General features: G+C 47.3%; 1 protein-coding gene across 1 annotated transcript; it reads left to right on the top strand.

Annotated features, from left to right (window-relative positions):
• The first annotated feature begins 12,550 nt into the window (after positions 1-12,550).
• CEBPA (CCAAT enhancer binding protein alpha) lies at positions 12,551-15,165 on the top strand. Its single transcript, XM_048516294.1, has one exon. It carries the CDS (start codon positions 12,579-12,581, stop codon positions 13,779-13,781), a length of 1,203 nt encoding a protein of 400 aa, XP_048372251.1. The 5' UTR covers positions 12,551-12,578; the 3' UTR covers positions 13,782-15,165.
• The last annotated feature ends 4,683 nt before the right edge of the window (positions 15,166-19,848 follow it).

The raw sequence follows: 19,848 nt of genomic DNA, 5'->3' as shown, positions 1-19,848 counted from the left end.
AGAAGCGGGGAAAAGGCATGAAAATTCTTCAGAGAGAAACTGAGTTTGTATCTGTCTTCACAACCTCTGCAGCTTCATGTGATTTTAAATCTTTTTGCACACACAGCAGCATCTTGTCCCATGTGTTTTTCCATACAGAAACACAGCCTTGACTCCTTAATTTCTGGTTTGTTAATTAAAAGAAAGACCCAGTGAGGTCTTTCATGGCACTGCTGAAATAGTGAAAAGGTTGGACTAGGTCTGGATATGAAAATACCTAGTTTTAAATTGCCATTCCGTCATTCAATTCAATCTCACCAAATGCCCAGGCAAGAGAAATGAAGAGGAAATAATTATTCTCTGCCTGTATCCATGACTTCTTATTTTGTTACTCTTGTTGCCGAATTTCCTGTCTGCTCGCATGATTTTCACCTTTTATTTATCTTGGCTGGTAGCAATAAGGGAATCATGTTTAAATTTATTCTATTGTTAAAAGTAGGAGCTCGAGCTTGTGTGTTATCGTCTAAACGTTCGGACTGATTTTTTAAAAAAATCTAATTTGAGACGTGTTTTGATTCATCCATGTGTTTGGCATATAAGCCCTTAAATTTATGAACAGGGACAGAATACACAGATTTCTTCCGAGGTGGATTTCCTCTGAGGTAATCCCTCTGGTTCTCCAAGGATTTATCTTGCATCACACATCCAGGTTCCCACCAGCACAAAGAGCCAGCTGGTCACAAACGTCTGCCATTGCAAATACCAAAAGAGCCTGTCTCCTATTGCATACTCCATGCATTGATTCCTCTTTTTCCTTCTGAGTAGCAGACTTATGGCCCCAGGGAAAGATATCTCTCCAGTTCTGCTCATTCATAAGAGGTTCAAAAGTAATCAATGCATCAGAATGAAACAGAAGTCTTGGGGCACCTAAAAGACAAACAAAATTTACTCTGGTATAAGATTTTTGTGAATCAGACTTTCATTAATGCATGCATCGTTACTGGTCGCTCAAATTGTGAGTGTACATTATTCAAAAGATACACCATGGCCTCAGGAAAGAAATTAAATAGTAGAAAAAGCTACTTCTTCCAGTTCCTGACATGAAAAACACAATGCGAAGAGCTCCAAGCGGACCTTGATATATTAGGTGAGTGGGCTCAGAAATGGCAAATGCAGTTCAATGTAGCAAAATGCAAAGTGATGCACATAGGGGCAAAAAAATCCAAACTTCACATACACGCTACAAGGGTCAGTGCTATCAGTCACAGACCAGGAAAGGGATTTAGGTGTCTTAGTTGATAGTTCCATGGGAATGTCAACTCAATGCATGGCAGCTGTGAAAAAGGCAAACTCTATGCTGGGGATCATTAGGAAAGGAATTGAGAATAAAACTGCAAAGATCGTCATGCCCTTATATAAAGCAGTGGTGCGACCGCACTTGGAGTACTGTGTCCAGTTCTGGTCGCCGCATCTCAAAAAGGATATTGAGGAGATAGAAAAAGTGCAGAGAAGGGCAACAAGGATGATTGAGGGACTGGAGCACCTTCCCTATGAGGAAAGGCTGCAGCGTTTGGGACTCTTTAGTTTGGAGAGGAGACGACTGAGGGGGGATTGAAGCCTATAAAATTATTCATGGAGTAAAAAATGTTGACAGAGAGACATTTTTCTCTCTTTCTCACAATACTAGAACCAGGGGGCATTAGTTGAAAATGCTGGGGGGAAGAATTAGGACTAATAAAAGGAAACACTTCTTCACGCAACATGTGATTGGTGTTTGGAATGTGCTGCCACAGGAGGTGGTGATGGCCATTAACCTGGATAGCTTTAAAAGGGGCTTGGACAGATTTATGGAGGAGAAGTCGATTTATGGCTACCAATCTTGATCCTCTTTGATCTGAGATTGCAAATGCCTTAACAGACCAGGTGCTCGGGAGCAACAGCCGCAGAAGGCCATTGCTTTCACATCCTGCATGTGAGCTCCCAAAGGCACCTGATGGGCCACTGCGAGTAGCAGAGAGCTGGACTAGATGGACTTTGGTCTGATCCAGCTGGCTTGTTCTTATGTTCTTAATGTCCCAGCTGCCAGGAATTATTCAAGGTTAGTTCAAAAACTGTACCATCCAAAGAGAAAAGCAAATTGTCCTCAGGCCCACCCAAATTAAAAATTAGCAAACAAGACCCAAGGGAATTACCAACCAATGCCAGCACAAGAGTGCATCTTGGCCCCTTTGCTAAGCAAATGGTGATGCAAAGCACTGCCAGACTTGTATACCTCTTGAGATGTGTGTTTGATGGGAATTCTGATGTTTGCCTGAGTACATTTACATCCTAGTAGGCAAGGGCCTGCAAGGTTCTTCACATAGCTTCCAAGTATCCAAGGGAGCAGAGAATGGAGACAGGATTTGGGGTGTGAGCATGCGTATCTGCTGCTGTGATCTCCTTGGAGGAAAGAGAGATTAAAATGTAGTAGACAAAATGCTTCATTGCTTTGGCCATCTACAGGAGACTCTGAAAACAACAGCTTGATCTTTGAAAACTCAGTGGCTGATTATTCAGAGAACATTTACCTCGGGACTCTTCTCTACACAATGGGCTTGCAGAGGGCTCTCCTCGCATTTCTATGTTTACATGCGAGAAAGCAGCCCAGGTCGTTAAAATGAGTACCCAACATGCTGATGGTAAAATGTAGACAACTGGGGAAGGCGATGGTACCATGTAAATATAGTCTGCAGAGTAAACATTGTGAAGCGACGTCACCTGGATCAGTAATGACCCAGGGCTACCATAGGTTTACTTTTACTTTACCGCTCCTTTGAAGCCTTTCCTTTCCAACTTCTCTACCCCATTCCCCTATTTCGACTGTAATTGGGGTGATAAGGGTAAGGGAGGTTAGCTGCAGCCTCAAACCTAGCAATGCTGCTGGTCACCATTACAAGAACAGGGACTGGCTAAGTGGACCCAGTCTGATCTCCTACTTGTTAGCGCTTTGCAAATCGTGCTGAGGCATGTGGAGGGGCAAGCGTGGAGGGACTGAGAAACTTGCTGATGGGCAGGAGGTCACTTTGGCTTATGGAGAGCCCCCCTTCCTCCCTATTTGGCCTTCCACAGTAACTCACATGCAGAATGATACTTCAGAAATATGACTTGGAACGGAGTGGCCACATTTGTTACTAGATTTTCAAAGGCTCCAAACAGGCCTAGAATAGAAATAAGACAGGCGTTTTCTCATTCCCAGGCTTTAGGGATTGTCATGTCTGTTCTTTATTCTCAAAGGAACAAACCAGGCTATGAGGGTTTTTGACAGCTTGGTGCTGGATAAATGCTCATGGCTTAAGCACCCTTCCAAGAAGTCTGTTAACCGCAGGACAGAAAAAAAAAATAATTCTCCACACCCATAATTATTAGTGTATTTATAACATGTTCTCCATAATACACAAGGCACTGAAGAGAGATACTTTGTGGTGCATAATGAACAATCTGGATTGACCCAGGGGAAGAGGGAGGGGGAGGAAAGCTCCAGCCATTTCCAAAAAGGATAGTTGATGGACCAGAACAGGAAAATATAGGCAAAAACGTGACATGGCACGAGTGCTGGCTTTTGGGCTCTTTCATGTCTTCATTCAGATAAAGGATGATTGTGCTTTAAAAGTCTAATTGTGCTTTAGGTATAAATAGTGTTGTTGTTTTTTAAATTGGAAGCGCATGGAATTTAAAAATAATTTTTGCAGCAAGTACACACATGTATCAGTATTCCTAAAATTGGCACCTGTGGCACAGGATCTTTCTGGATTAAAACTGAAGGCAAGTCATACTCCTTGTCCCAGTTCGATCCTAGAACAATGGGCAGGCAGAACATCCAGCTTGGAAGGATGGAACAGCCCAACTAATATGGTTTCTTAGCAACCAACCTTCTGCCTAATTAGCTATGGCTGGCTTTTCTGGTCACAGATCATGCTTCTGGGATTCCCTGTGTTTGTCAATGATAGCACAGAGAGCCTGCATCAGGGAACCGTTGCATGTCTTGAATTCTTCTCTTGGAATAATGTCACCACCCAGATCTTGGTAGAAAGCAGGGATATACATGCAGACACAAACTGGTCAAAATCCCAGCCGAGCACACTTTTTTAAAAAATTAACCACAATCTAATATTTTCTCTGACTTTCAGCCCCAAACCAACTGTCAGTTCAAGCAGGGTTTTTTTCCAGATGTTGTCAAGTGTCTATGACTGTACACTGCTTTCAGTTTCCTTTTCCGAGGGGTGGGGGAGTGACTCAGCAGATATGTGCCTGACAGGCATACTGCCCAACCAGAGTGCTTAAAGTTTCACGTGGCACAGCATCATCTGTGTTTGATACTGATGTGCACGACACTTGTCTGTTTCAAATAGATGGCTCATTGCTAGCTTAAGGACGGAGCTGAGCTATTCACATGAAAAGCTACGAAGAATGTAGAATATTTTAAAACAAAAGTGTGGGTAAAGTCCACATCCTCCTGCACCTTTGCTCACTATGGTGTGCTACTTAAAACACTCTTGTTCTCAGCAGGCCTTCTGGTTTCTCAATGGATGTCAGGAAGTTAAGTTAGGTACGTTTCAAGTGCATTAGTGTGTGCAAAATTTACCACTCCTTGACATATCTCTTGAACAAGAGGCTCCTACGCCTGCCAGCGTGAGGGTCCTGGCAGCAGGAAAGGACAGGGACAAACTCACACTTTGTGCCTCAGGGAGCCACTCAGGAATAACAACAACAAGCTTTTATTGGCATAATTCAAAAGTAGTTCAAATAAAACAAAACAAAAAAAGTTCATCCAATAGAGCGAATCAGACTCCAGAATAGAGACAAATGGGTTAATGGAACATGATCTCTTGCAAGAAATTTGCTCTCACTGAATTAAGAAGAGTTGGATTTATATCCCCCCTTTCTCTCCTGCAGGAGACTCAAAGGGGCTTACAAACTCCTTTCCCTTCCCCCCTCACAACAAACACCCTGTGAGGTAGGTGGGGCTGAGAGAGCTCCGTAGAGCTGTGACTAGCCCAAGGTCACCCAGCTGGCGTGTGTTGGAGTGCACAGGCTAATCTGAATTCCCCAGATAAGCCTCCACAGCTCAAGTGGCAGAGCGGGGAATCAAAACCTGCTCTTAGCCACTACGCCACTGCACAGGATCAGAGCTTATCAATAAGAGTGGAATTTTCACAAAAGGATCTCTGTCATCCAAGAGCAGAGGAATGCACGGAGAATATTTGGCTCTGATTTCTTTGTGCTTACGCATAGCAGGAGTGCATGCTGGACAGATTCGACCTGGTATAATGAAAACAGGAACATAATCTAGCCACCGGATCCAGCCCTCTGTAACTGCCCATGAGGCTTGTCGAGGGCACGATGTTAAATCTTGCTAAAGCAAGGGCTCTCCTGTGAATAGGATTAAACAGCTGAGACAAATATTTGGCCATGTGGCCATATTTAAATGGTTGAAACTGAATCCAGCAAAGACGGAGGTTCTGCGGGTGGGTTGGGGGGAGATGCCAGCCGACTTTAGTTTGCCTGTGTTGGATGGCAAGGTTCAACATCTGGCCTCGTCAGTTAGCAGTATGGGGGTGATCCTGGATTCCAAGATTTCCTTGGAGGCTCAGGTCACCAAAATGGCCCAGACTGCTTTTTACCATCTCCGTCAGGCATGATAGTTGGCCCCATACCTCTCTCGATCTGACTTGGCCACAGTAATCCATGCAACAATCACCTACAGATTGGACTATGGTAACTTGCTTTACGTGACTCTGCCCTTGAATCTGATCTAGAAATTGAAACTTGTTTAACATGCAGCCGGTAGGCTCCTGGCAGGAGTTTCTAGCAGGGATCATGTAACACCTGTCCTGTACCATCTTCATTGCTTGCTTGGGTGACATTGGGCCAGTCACACAATCTCAGCCTCCACCCTGGCTACTGTTTGTACGGGAGACCCCCATGGAACACCGAGGTGTGACATGGTGGCAGGCAATGGCAAACCTTCTCTGAACATCTCTTGCCTTGAAAATCCCACCTGGGTCGCCAGAAGTCAGCTGTGCCCTGATGGCAAAAAATCCCTTTTCCCCTTGCTCAATTACTAGTAGACACTTAGTAGACTCTTCATGGGTGATCAGGCAAGTAGCTTGTTGGGAGATTGGGCTAGATACCAAAGTTCCTTTCTCTCTCGTCCACTAGCATGTGGATAAGTTCACTGAAATGATCTGGAGCAATTTTGTTCAGTAAGTTCCATGTGAGATTCTACGGCTCTGTGCATATGATCCGCTGTGGTCCAGACAGCAAACACTAGCGGACATAAACATTGGATGGAACTGTGGAACATCAGATGTCCAATTTTATATGCCTAGCCAAGTAAATGCAGTGTGCGATCTGGGTTCATAGAATTTTTGCTTTCCCAAAGAATAGCCACAGAAGTAAACTTCTAGAACAGGAATATCATATCTTGTTGGGGCAAGCAAATAAATCATGCTCACCCCTCTCTGTCGGAATAATACCGGAACAGGGGCACACAGCCAAATATCTTGAATTATTAACCGAACCCCAACAGAGATGGATTATCACAAGGGCCAGATCCAATACCTTCCCATCGGCCATTTCAAAGGGTCGCTACTTATCCATCCCTCTCCAGGATCGGGTTTGTCCACACTAGCTGTAAAAAATCAAGTGGGAGACTCCCTTGCTCCTACATTTATTCTTGACTTGTCCTGAAAGGCTATGTGGGTATTTCTTATTAGAATTTCTCTCCCAGGCTGGCCCTAGACAAATCTGAAAGTGACTCTGTTCTGTTGTGGAGCTTCTGTTAAACAACACAGATGTCATGCTCTTGGAAAAAGTAGCAAAATTTCTTTCACAAGTGACAGAACTTTCTAAGTAATGTATGCTGCTATACAGTCTTCCTGTCTGCGCTTTGAATGTACTCTTGATTTGTATTTCAAAAATGTCTGGCAATGCTCTAGAACCTATTTTTAAATGCCAAATAAAGGTTGTTGTTGTTGTTGCTAAGATATCATTGTTTTACCCCTTCCGCACATGCAAAATAATGCATTTTCAAACCACTTTCACAACTGTTTGCAAGTGGATTTTGCTATTCCGCACAGCTTCAAAGAGCACTGAAAGCAGTTTGAAAGTGCATTATTCTGCATGTGTGGAATGAGCCTTAGTGTGGGTAACTAACTATCTACCTGGGAGGGGAGAAGAGATGAACACCAAAAAAGCAGTTGTTATAATTACTTGTACTTTACCTGGAGAAGCACTATTGCTCTGGGGCACAATTTGGCTTTCAAGTAGTTTCTGCTAAGAAACATAGTTTTCTTCTCACTGGTGTGGAGAATTGGAAGGAAGATACTTCTATGGGGATTAGAGCACACAGGGCTTTAAGAAATCTTGCTAGTGTATGTTCTTAGACCTGGCATGCAGAGGCAGCTATTGCTCCAGGGGTGTAATCCGGACTCTAAGCAATTTCCCCATCCCATTAGAGGCATGCTAGCACAGGACGCATTGTTTTCTTCTCTTTCGTGTGCAGAACAAAGTCGAAGTCTACCTTAATTTTAATGCCTTGCCATAAATCATAAGTGCAGGGGGAAAAAAACAATTTGAAGCTTGAGCTAGAGAACTGGAGAACACATCTGGATCACGAGTCAGCATGAGATAGGAGACTCACACTTGTAAAACACTGGTGAATCCAGCACATGAACGATTTATCCTTTTGGGCAACACAAGAATGGTAAAAGTTAGATATGGATTAGAGAGAGAAGCTAGACAGTTCTTTAAACAAGACCTCAGTGACAGTGGCGCTCTGTCAAAGGTGGCTTCGTTTCTTACGACGAGGCCAGTTTTAGAATAAAAATCAGAGCAAGCTGCCGTTGACAAAATCTGAAGCTCAAGTTGTACGTTAGAGGGAGCTCTGTGGACTTTTTTGCTTCTGGATTTTTTTTTTCAAATCAGAATCAGCCCCAGGCTGCCAAAGGAAAGGATAAAGGGCAGATGAAGAGAGACTGTTAAGCCCTGTTCACACTGGTTGTTCACCGGCACTCTGCGTGCTGTGTTTTCACCAGCAAATGGGAAGATACTTCCTATCTCTCCTTCTGCAAAGAGATTAAAATTAAAAAGCAGCTGAGTGTGATTCTGAACTGGAACAAAAATAATGAATATAGTCAGTAGTAAAAGTCCTTCTACTCCTGCTTGATGGAGTTTTTCTTCCTCCTTGCCCCTCAGCTTCTTTGTGCCATGGCTGTTTTTCTTATTTTCATTCTCATGCTTATGTTGGATCCTCCTGCACCCCTGCTCTCCCTGAAAGCTTCTAATTTCTCTTCTTCTATTAATCCTAGTCAGCAAGGATGTTTTTACTATCAGTAGTAGTAACAGTAGTAGCAGTACAACTAGTAGTAGCAGGCAGTATTTAGAAAGAAATGTTTTGTTAGCATTATTTCCATGTTGTCCTTGTTTATTAATATGGAGGGTGCCCATTCTGAATACTGTATTATTATGTGATTGTATATTGATTGATGATAGAACATAACAGAATTTTTATTTTTTAAAAAATTTTTATTGTATAGAATATATGTATATTTGTTACATTCAATATCTTTGTTCCATCTATACATTTTTCCTTTTTCTCCCCCCTCCCCCCCCTCTTTTCTATTGATTATTTCATGCAAGCAGCAGGAGGTTCATTCTTCTTATTCTCTTATTCCATGGTTCTTCGTTAAATCCGGCTTCTTCCGTATCCTCATCCATTTTTCATATATTGGCCATAGCTTGATAATATCTTCTGTTTTTTTTTCTTTGCCATAATATATCTTTTGCCAGTCTCTCAAAAAATCTCTAACCTGTATTTGTTCCCTAAATATATTCCAAATCCTGATTTTAAAGGAAACTGTCCTGTACTTTGTTTGTTATCTTTCCAGCCCAATTCCTATGTGTAAGTAAGTTGCTCTGATCATTATTTTATACATTGGTTATAATAGAATTTTTAGATACATTTAAAAAAAAATAAACATTAAATAAATGGTGTCATTAAATAAAAATAAATGGTTATTGAGATGATGTGGGAAAGAATATTTATAAACCTGTTAATGAAGACAGAAGATTTTTTTTATTAGACACACTTTTCAGTCTTAAATGTTATGTATGATTTTAGGGTTGGTTAGTTATAACAAAAAACACCTATTTTATTTCCAAGATATCTCTTGATGAAGAACATTCTCCACTCAAAATGCATTGAGACCTGACAATTTATGTTAATGATATTTGACATCCAATTTTTGAAACATGTTCTCATTTGCAGTCAGTTGTCTTCTTTATAGGAGTCGCCTTGACTTGGAACCTTCCAACCTTTTTTGATTGGCCCCAGGTTCCACGGCACCCTCTTAGGGTTGGCCATGCCCCCATGGCAACCATTCACGAGAGGTGCCCTCTAGTTGTTCTCAAAATTGCCAAAGCGATGACAAGCTCGTCAAAGTCAGGGACCTTGGTGTACCAAAAGGACTCCAGAAAAACCGCTGTTGTTTTTCTTTATGCCTAGACCAGATTTCTGGAAAAAATGGCCAAAATTACCCCTATGTTCTTTATGGGCTAACTGTGTCTCCCTGTGAGGCTCCTGGTTTTCCCCCTTCAATTCATTATTCAGGATTCTGATCATCCTTATACATTTATATCATCTGACACACTTAATAAATTTAATGGGCAACTGATTTGGCTCAGGCAAAAGAAATCACATCTTCACACCCCGAAGTAATTGCATTAGGAAATAGTGATGATCACTGATATAGATGGCATTGAAGAAGAAGAAGGAGGAGGAGGAGGAGGAGGAGGAAGAGGAAGAGGAGGAGTTTGGATTTATATCCCCCCTTCCTCTCCTGTAGGAGACTCAAAGGGGCTTACAATCTCCTTGCCCTTCCCCCCTCACAACAAACACCCTGTGAGGTGGGTGGGGCTGAGAGAGCTCCGAAAAGCTGTGACTAGCCCAAGGTCACCCAGCTGGCGTGTGTGGGAGTGCACAGGCTAATCTGAATTCCCCCAGATAAGCCTCCACAGCTCAGGCGGCAGAGCGGGGAATCAAACCCAATTCCTCGAGATTAGATACACGAGCTCTTAACCTCCTATGCCACTGCTGCTCCCTGTTTGCTGTAGGAGTAAAGGGGGATTAAACAGATTCTGGCAGGACAGGGTCATCAATGGCTACTTACAAAATCCCAAAACCTCAATTTCAATATCAGTGCTAAAAGACCACATCACAGAATGGCCTTAGCCACTATGCCCTGTTCGCTTGTCATTTCATTTGACACTGTGTCAGACAGGAAGCTGGACTAAATGGACAACCAGAAGAGCACTTCTAGCATTCTTGTCCAGGTTTATTACTCAAACAAGGTTTGGGCTGGTATTTTTCAAGTTCTAATTCCCAGCCATGGTGCTTTTTAAAAAGTCCATGTTTTGCTATATTGAACCAGCCAAGCAGTAACAAACCAGCTATCATTAAATTGTCACTTCAGTGTGATAGAAAGAGCTGGAGGCAAAGAAGGCTAAGAGGTCCACCAGGAAATGCTCAATTAATATCTTTCCTGTGCCCTGAAATTTATAGGTAGCCTCAGCCATCTGCACCAGGGGGATAATACTGTTGGCTTTCCATACTGTGAGGATACCGTGAGTGTGTCTCTGATATGACTTATACACTTGGAGGCACTGCTCGTCTTGGTAAAGTGAGAAATTTCTCATTGCCAGGCTGGCAGAAAAATTCCAGCTTGTCAAAAATTCCACACCAGTGTAGCTTTTCAAAAATTATTGATCTGAGTGTCAGAATCCAGCATTTGCTCAAATCTTCTGCTGTGTTTGGGTGCTGGATTCCTGGTGACCTGAATTTGCAACTGGAGGTGGCCCAAACATTATCGAGGCTGAGCGGCATCCTCTGGTAGAACGTGCTGACAAGTTGGGGCCAACTTAGGACAACCCCATATGGTTTTCCTGGCAAGAGATGGACAGAGGTGGTTTGCCATAGGCTGCCTCTGCGTAGCAACCCCTGTCTTCCTAGGTCACAGGTGTCAAACTCACGGCCCTCCAGATGTTATGGACTACAGTTCCCATCATCCCCTGCCAGCAATGTGCTGGCAGGGGATGCTGGGAATTGTATTCCATAACATCTGGAGGGTCGTGTGTTTGACACCTATGTCCTAAGTCTGGGATCTTCAAACTATGGCCCTCCAGATGTTCATAGACTACAATTCCCATGAGCCCTACCACTTGGCCATGCTGGCAGGGGCTGATGGGAACTGTAGTCCATGAACATCTGGAGGGCCATAGTTTGAAGACCCCTGTCCTAAGTGGTCTCTCATTCAAGTACTAACTAGGGCCAACCCTCTTAACCTCCGAGATGTGACAAGAATGGGTTAACCTGGGCCATTCAGTCCATCTTATTATAAGAAAGGGGGTGGGTATGCCACTTGAGAGTGTACAGTGGTGGGGATTGGGGCGGGGGAGTCTACGGTATCTGTAAAACTTTCCTCCAGTGCCACATTTCAAAGGAATCTACTTTCTGGCAGCTTTTGAAGCCGCTGTGCAATCCAATGGACAGTTACAGGACATGGGGCTCAGCAAGAGCTCACTTCAGAGCAAGCGTGCAATATCGTCAGGCGGAAGGGTTGCCGTCGTAAGCATGCTTGCCGTAGAAGTGAACCCCACAGAACTCAGTGAACCTTGCTTCTGAGTAAACCCATAAGGAATCGGGCGGCACATGCCTAAAAGTCGGAAAGGGTAACCCAAGTTTGACAGGTGGCTTATTTATTTGTGGGCAGTGCGAGGTTGGAACAATGGAGCGTTTTGAGCGGCTGCTGGAGCAACGCCAGTTTCTGCCGATATGAGCATACAAGCGCAATCTCCCCCCCCCCCCCCCGCCCCAGTGCTGGCTGAAAGTACCTTGGACTTCTCTAAACACTTCCTGAAGATGCCTTATCAGTGGCCCCAGGTCTCTAAGCCTCTGGATGTTTAATCTGCCTGGCCGTTTGGATGAAAAAATTAAGGGTGGGTAAAAACAACCGACCAAGGTCCCGGTGGCACCGCCTTTCAGGATCCTGCTTAGACTGGGAAGGGGAGAAGTTCTTAACGTTTTCACTGGACCAGGGTAGTGTTATCAAGAAGTGCCCTGAGCGGGGTGACAGCGCCCTTTGGGAAGGGGTATCCAAGTCTCCCCACCACCACCACTCGCAGACACCTTCCCTACGCTCTGAATTCTCCGTTGCCAAAGTGGAAGGGAGCCCACTTCCGTTACCGGCTTGCAAGGCTACAGGATCGGGGCTACCGGCATCCTGCGAAGAACGGCGCCCGATTGGGTTGCCCGCATGCGTGTTACGCTGGCGGTGCAGCGAGGGATCCCACGGAGCAGCGTCCCGTCCCTCAGCCCTGCGAGGCAGGTGCGTGCGCCTCCTCCCCAACTGCCTGCAGGGGGCTGGCGTCGGGCCCGTCCAGGCAGCCAGCCCGGAGGGGGCGGAGGGCTGGGGAGGACCCGTCGGGGATCCAACCCCTGCCGAAAGGAGGCGAGGCTGGTCAAAGTTCGCGGGCAGACCCGAGAGGTTGGACACTAGAGGGCGATGCCCGGCCCTGCAGGGAAACGGAGGGGTATAAATACGAGGCAAGAGGGCTGGCGGAGGCAGCCCGGGCGTGAGTCGAGAAAAGCGCTGCGAGCGGCCCGGGATTTGCGCACGGCGGAGCGGGGAGCAGCCGCAGCCGCAGCCGAAGCCGGGGAGCTCCCCCCACCATGCGCGGCGGAGGCTCCGTTTAGATCCTCGATGGATCCGGGCAACTTCTACGAGGCGGACCCGCGGCCCCTGATGAGCAGCGCCCTGCAGCAGCCTCGCCCGCACCACCACCCGCACCACCCCCAGCAGCAGCAGCCTCTGCCCTCGCCCGCCTCGGCGCACCTGCCCGGCGCGCAGGGCTACAGCTACCTGCCGGCGGCCGAGCTGCAGGACATCTGCGAGCACGAGAACTCCATCGACCTGAGCGCCTACATCGACCCGGGCGCCTTCAACGACGAGTTCCTGGCCGACCTCTTCCAGCATAACAAGCAGCAGCAGCAGCAGCAGCAGCAGCAGGAGCGCGCCGCCAAGGCCGGCCTCGAGTGCGCCATGCCGGGCGCGGGGCTCTCGCAGGGCGGCGCGCTTTACGGCTACGCGGACAAGCCCGAGGGCGGCGCGGCCTACGAGCGCCTGGGCCTGGGGCAGCACCAGCACCAGCAGCACCCCCCGCTGGCCGGCCTGCGCCCGCTGCTCATCAAGCAGGAGCCCCACGAGGAGGACGAGGCGGCGGCGCTGGTGGCCCTCTACCCGCCGCCGCCCGCCTGCAGCCACCTCCAGTACCAGGCGGCGCACTGCGCCCAGACCGCCGTGCACCTGCAGCCCGGCGGGCAGCCCACGCCGCCGCCCACGCCGGCCCCCAGCCCGCACCAGCACCCGCACCCGCACCCGCACCGGCTCCACGCCGCCTCCTCGTCGTCGTCGGGCTCGTCGTCGTCCTCGTCGTCGTCGGGGGGCAAGGCCAAGAAGTGCCTGGACAAGAGCAGCAGCGAGTACCGCGTGCGCCGCGAGCGCAACAACATCGCCGTGCGCAAGAGCCGCGACAAGGCCAAGCTGCGCAACGCCGAGACGCAGCAGAAGGTGCTGGAGCTGAGCTCCGACAACGAGCGCCTCCGCAAGCGGGTCGAGCAGCTCAGCCGCGAGCTCGACACCCTGCGCGGCATTTTCCGCCAGCTGCCCGAGAGCTCGCTGGTCAAGGCCATGGGCAGCTGCGCCTGAACCGCCCGGCCCGGGGCCCCTGGCCTCTGCCCGCCAGCCAGCCAGCCAGCCAGCCGGACCGGCGCTCTCCCGGGCCCTCCGCCGCGCCTGCGGGACCCGTCGGGCCGCCCTTCGCCCGCACAGGGGAGGGCTGGCTTCGCCGGGCCCCTCCGGAGCGCACGATCTGCGCACGAACTTTGACCGAACCGGACTGACTCCGGGGCTGAGCCTCGTTGGCAGAGGTGCCAAATGTCGTGCCTTAGAGGGGGAGCCGCTCTCGCCCAGGGTGCCTCTCCACATACCGCCCCCTTGGGGGCAACCGGAGCCTGGATGTCACGTGTGAACCCGCGAACAGGGACTGAAGCGGGTCGGGGGAAGGCGAAAGCAAGGACTGAGCGCAGCGGTGGGCTGATGTGCCTGGGGAGTGATGGGGGCGGGTGGGGGATCCTGTGGGTGCCAAGAGGGATCGCGTGCAATTGGGGTCTTTGCTGCTGCTGCTGCTGTGTTTCAAAGAGGGTTCCCTCCACTATCAGTAAGGCTGAAGTGGTGCCGGGAGGTGAATGTTTGGGGAGGGGACAGCTGGGCACTTCATGGCTGAGCAGAAAATTCAGGACTCAAAAGGGAAACTGGCGCTGGGGATGGAGTTCTGGCTTAGGCCGGGTCGCCTTCAACCCAAACCCACCGCTGTTGTCTGTACTATACACGTAAAACTGTGGCGAAGCACAAAACCGAAGCTGAACAATACCGACGGATGCGGGTATTGACTTATTCCAAAAAGTCTGTTGGTTTTTCTCTCCTTGGTTACTTCAGCCGTGCGCCTCTCCTCCCCCCCCCCCTCACCTCTCCCCCCAAATCGGTGCCTTCTGTACTGTGAAAGCCGAGAGGTCCCCTCGGTTGCTGGCCATATTTTGTATTTTATTGCTTGGAGCCCCCTGTCACTTTCTCTGTCTTGTAAAAAACGTTTTTAACATTGCTTCTGGAGTTGACTTAGCTGTTCCCAGGAGTGGGCGATTGCCGCTCAAAAGCACGCTCTGGGGGCCTGGATCTTGCACACTCCAGCTGCCGGCCCCCTGCTCTGTGAGTCCAAAAGATTTTGCGACAGACTTGCCCTGTTTGGAGGTGTGGGGGCGGCTGTCCTCTTTGCCCCAACTTTCAGTGAGCACTCTGAACCAACCAATGCATCCACTAAGAGTTTCGCAGGGAGGTTAAAACTTTAAATAATGCCAATTTTTAACCAGGTAGAAGAATGTAATGGTTATTTTTTTTTCTTATTAGTGTGATGTACCTGGAAATTTTATGCATTTTTATATGAAAATGGTGTATTTTAAAGCTCAGATGATACAGAATGTTTAAATTCTTGGTTAAAATTCATCAATAAAATGCCAATATTCTGCCATAACTTACATCAACCTGACTGGCTTCTTCTTTTTTCTGGGATTCTTGGTGAGGAAGAAAGAGTCAAATGCCTGACTTTTCTCTATTTCTGATCTGTCCAAATTGGCTCCGCTGCTTTCTGCCTGGGCGAGCTGTCAACGGCATTAAGGGCACAAAATTCCCCCCTGCTTTTTTGGGGGGGGGGGGAGGACTTTGTGACACCCTAGCTGCACTCACCTTCATCTCAAACAAGTTTGTGCTGGAAAAATTGCCAAAGGGTTGTTTTCCAAGAGGTTCATCCCTGACCCATTAAATACGTTACTTGTGTGTAAAGTCCCACTATCACAGCAGGAACACGTGCTAAACTTTTTCAGGCATCATTTTTTTTAATGAAAGGGATAAGAATGTGTGCCGTGAAATTTTAAGCATGTTTTCAAAGAAGAGGTCCCCGGGAAGAAAGTCCCTTTGACCTCACTAAGTAAATGTGTTCAGAAGTTGCCAGAGTATCTTCATGCCAGATAGCTCCTCTGCTGTTCCAGAATAGACAAAAACTAAAGAGGTCTTGATGGAGAATAGGGCTCCATTACTGCTAGTTCTGTGGTCCTGGCTCAGATGTAGTGGCTCAGATGTAAAGATGAGCTCTTACTTTAATTTTTAACTACTAAATCGTGCCAATTGTGCATTTAGGCTGTGTGAAGCAATCACACAGATCTTTTAATGATTTTTTTTTATTTTTGCAAAAAGGGAGTGTTAGAAACAGCAAACTTTTTTTTTTAAAAAAAGTGACCACACGTTTCAAGTGCATTAAACATGTTGCTTTTGTCTTTCCCTTCCATTTTGGATATGACCCCAAACACCCTTGCTTATGAGGAACTGCACGCAACTCTAAATTCGCTTATACTATTGAAGTCAAGACGAACTGTTCTTTTTGCCTGTGTGGTTGTTTTTCTCTTTCTCCCTCTTCCCTGAAAGCATGAGACTGTTCTATAAGGTCAGCATATTCCAAAAATACTCCTTTTAGAAAGATGATTAAGAAGTGAATGATCCAAACCGATTTTTTCACCCCGATCCTACGCATGTTTGTTTAGAAATAGGCTTCACTCGGCACGCTAGAGCATTTTTCAGTTTCCCCGGCTGCTTAAAAGTTGTGTTCTTGAGTTTGTGATAAAGTATTTGGCAAGCACTAGCTCAGAAGGGCAGACCTGCAAACTGACACTCCTCTGCTCACCTACGATGAGTAAGATTCACCCCCAGGGGTGCCAGGCATTTGAAAAATGAGTGGGGGGTTTTTTTAGGCCACAAGCAATACAGTTGTGTGTGAGAAGTCTGACTAGGAATTTTTTTTTTTGAGGGCTAGTATTTTGGTTTTATTTTAAAGCTTTACACACTGACTTTGGAGCCAGCCCCAATGGAACTTCTAACCTGCCCGCTCTTTAATGTGGAGAGAGCAAGAGTTAAATGTAGACAAATGTAGACAAGCTAGGGGTGTCTGGACTGAGCCAAACCCCTTGTACCCACTGACCTCTTTGCAGCTGTTCTTTCTTGGTCAGGCGGCTATTTAGCCAAACTTCTATCTCCCAGCTCCCTTTCTCTGCATAACCAGATGGTTTTCCTTTTTGGTTTTCCAGTGGGAAATGTGGTAGTTATCTGAGAAACTAGCACCTCTCCCTTAAACTTCTCAGCTTTTGTTACTGACTTCTCTGTCATTTTCCTGCCTCTCCCCTAGTTCTTAGCTTGTAGCAAGACAGGTCTAGGCTGTTCCTATTTTGGTGGTGGTGTTTTTTTTCTTTTTGTGGAAGATCAAGTAAAGGTGCTTTGTTTCTGTGCACAGAGACCAGCTCCATGCATTTGCAAACTCTGGCACCTCTCTAAATCCCCCCCAAACAACCTGTGTTTGGTGTGCAGTCAGAATCTTTGGCTAAAAAGGGCCTTGAAAAAGGAAGTCACCCTGCTGGCTCCATGCCCATTGGAAAAAGGAGCTCCCAATCTGTACATGGTGACATCCTCTCAAGCAAACAAGTGAGGGCGCGGGGGGATGGCTCGAGGTTGCCCATATCTGATGTCCCAGAAGTACCATTACTGATTGGCAGCAAACCTACATCCCCTCTTCCTGGCTCGGGGAGAGAATCACTGGGATGTCCTGAACAAGAAGAAGAGTTTGGATTTATATCCCGCCTTTCTGTTCTGCAAGATGACTCAAAGGGGCTTACAAACTCCCCCTCCCAACAAACACCTTGTGAGGTAGGTGGGGCTGAGAGAGCTCAGAAGAACTGTGACTGGCCCAAGGTCACCCAGCTGGCGTGCATTGGGAGTGCACAGGCTAATCTGAATTCCCCCAGATAAGCCTCCACAGCTCAGGCGGCAGAGCGGGGAATCAAACCCGGTTCCTCCAGATTAGAGTGCACCTGCTCTTAACCACTACGCCACTGCTGCTCCTGGTGGTTAAGAAGTATCCCTGGTGGTGGTTCTGGGAGAGGCATAAAAAAAATACCAACATGTCACTGATGCTAGCATGAAGAAACCGGCCAGGAATAAAATATTGCTCTGAGTATCACAAGTTTAGAAGTTGTTGACTTTGATAGCTGCCGGCCAAAAGCAAGCAAGCAAAAAACCTTGCCAATGAGCTGGCTACTAAAATTAAAATACCCCCTCTGAAGATTCTGATGGTTGGGGGTATTTTGCTTTTATTGGCTTTTATAAAGAAAGGGAAGGGCAAATGGAGAAGATCACTGAGGCTGACAGCCGGCCAGCTCTCCAATTGATCCAGTCAGCTACAGCTGGATGCTGGTTGGTGGAAGGGGAGGGAGAGGTCAGTTTTGCCCTGTATTGGGCAATCCGAGAAAACTTTCCCTTTGCAGCAGAAAAGCTATGAAACCTTGGGGTGGAGGGATGCCGTTGCGAGATTTTACGTGCGGCCTGGCATTTGAGAAGATCACAAGTGTTTCGCCCAGAAACAAGTCACATTAATTTCAGTGGGTGCATGGCTCATTTTCCCCACTGAAGTAAATGAGGTGTTAAAGTTTGGATGGATCAGAGCACAACTAGACACCCTTCGAAACATCTCCCCTCTTCCAGGTTCCCTGCAGAACAACCTTGCAAGGTCGGTTAGGTTCAGAAAAGGACTGGCTACCCAGTACACTTTCACATGAAAGCAGAGAATTAGACTCTGATGTTAACACTCTAACCCTGCACCACACTACCTCTTGGCGTACCAGTGGCCTTCTTTCCAAAAAGCAAGCCCCTTCTCATTTTCTCTGGTTTTCCTTGTCATCCATTCTGCAAAATGCCCCAGGTTTAACATGACTCAGCTTTTGGGGGGGATCATGTATTTTCAAAAGCGGTGTTCTCCCTCTGGAACAATACAGGAGAAAGTGTCTGCTGGCATGTGAGTGGCACATGTCCTTGATGTGACATGATCACATCCAACCCACAGGCAGCAGGGACCAGAGTCAAGTGCTCCGAAGAGCTAAGCATGTGACTTCAAAGCAGGCTGCAAGTCCCGGACTTTGCGTCTTAGAAGCTATGGTCTTGTAACTGTTGTAGGTTTTTCATGGAAGTGAATGGAGACTGGTCAAAAGTGATATTCTGCAGGCTGCAGGAGGTACCTAAATGTTCTCTGTGCTTCTCACCAAGCCCAGTCTGATAGACTGAGCACACTTTCATCCCTCTCCTCAGCCCACACCTCTTCTTAGGATCTCACAGTGATGTGCATGGTTTTCTCTTCCACATTTTATCTTCAGAACATTAGGACAGGATAGGCTGAAAGACCCAAGGTTAGCAGGTGAGCTTCATAGGCAAGGAGGGCAGAGGCGTAGCTCCAAGGGGACAGGGGGCACGCACCAGGGTGTGGCGAGGGCATTCCAGGGCGGGGGCGGAGGACGCACCAGGCGCTTTGCCCCTTTGCTATGCCTCTGAAGGAGGGATCTAATTCCCAGTCTTTGATTCTTTAACCACTACACAGCGCTGACCTTCAGAGGCCTTTGGGAAGTTCACAAGGAACAGCCCCCTCTGTCATTTGTAGCACAGGACAGAGTACTTGGAAGTCCATGGCCTTCAAACAGGGAATCTCCAGTTAGCTTTTTATATTGCATTGCACCGACTCTGTTGCACTGAAGACTCTTGTCAGCTTTGAACTGCGTAACGTGATGGGATATCCACAAATATTCCACCTGCTCCGGCTACAGAGCTGGCAGCAATCAAGTGCTCACAGAGCAGCTTCTGTGACAAGGGAAGAGTTGTTAGTTCAGCTGTGGTTAAAGCCTCGCGCTGATCCTACGGGAGGCGGGGTAGGCTTAGAACTGGGAAGCTGACGGGAAGAAGGTGTCACAAGATTGCAAACCTGAGAAGCATATAAGCCAGAGCAGAAAGTGGAGCAAGATGCAGAAACTCAAGGGGGAAGAAGCAGAGAAGCTTGAAGGGAAAAACTGTCAACCACCGAGATATGAAAGCACAAAACTGCCAGATATGGACTCCGACAGGGCTCCTGTGTTCTTAAAAGAGTTGTCTAGAGGGAGAATTGCACCCCCTTGCATTGCTATGTGATACCAAAGCCTATTATTCCAATTGGCCAATTATTACCCCTCCCCCCTCACAAAGAAACTACTCAGGTTGGGACAACAGTGTGGAGAGGGGTCGAAACCCGTTCCCCACATGTGGCAGACAGAGTTCTGATATGAACTGGGCACCTCTGCACAGAAACTGAGAATCCACAATT

This window comes from Sphaerodactylus townsendi, linkage group LG14 (assembly GCF_021028975.2).
Source record: "Sphaerodactylus townsendi isolate TG3544 linkage group LG14, MPM_Stown_v2.3, whole genome shotgun sequence".
NCBI classification, from domain to species: Eukaryota; Metazoa; Chordata; class Lepidosauria; order Squamata; family Sphaerodactylidae; genus Sphaerodactylus; species Sphaerodactylus townsendi.
Note: the sequence above shows the minus strand (reverse complement) of the source record. Positions and strands in the feature narration are given on the sequence as shown.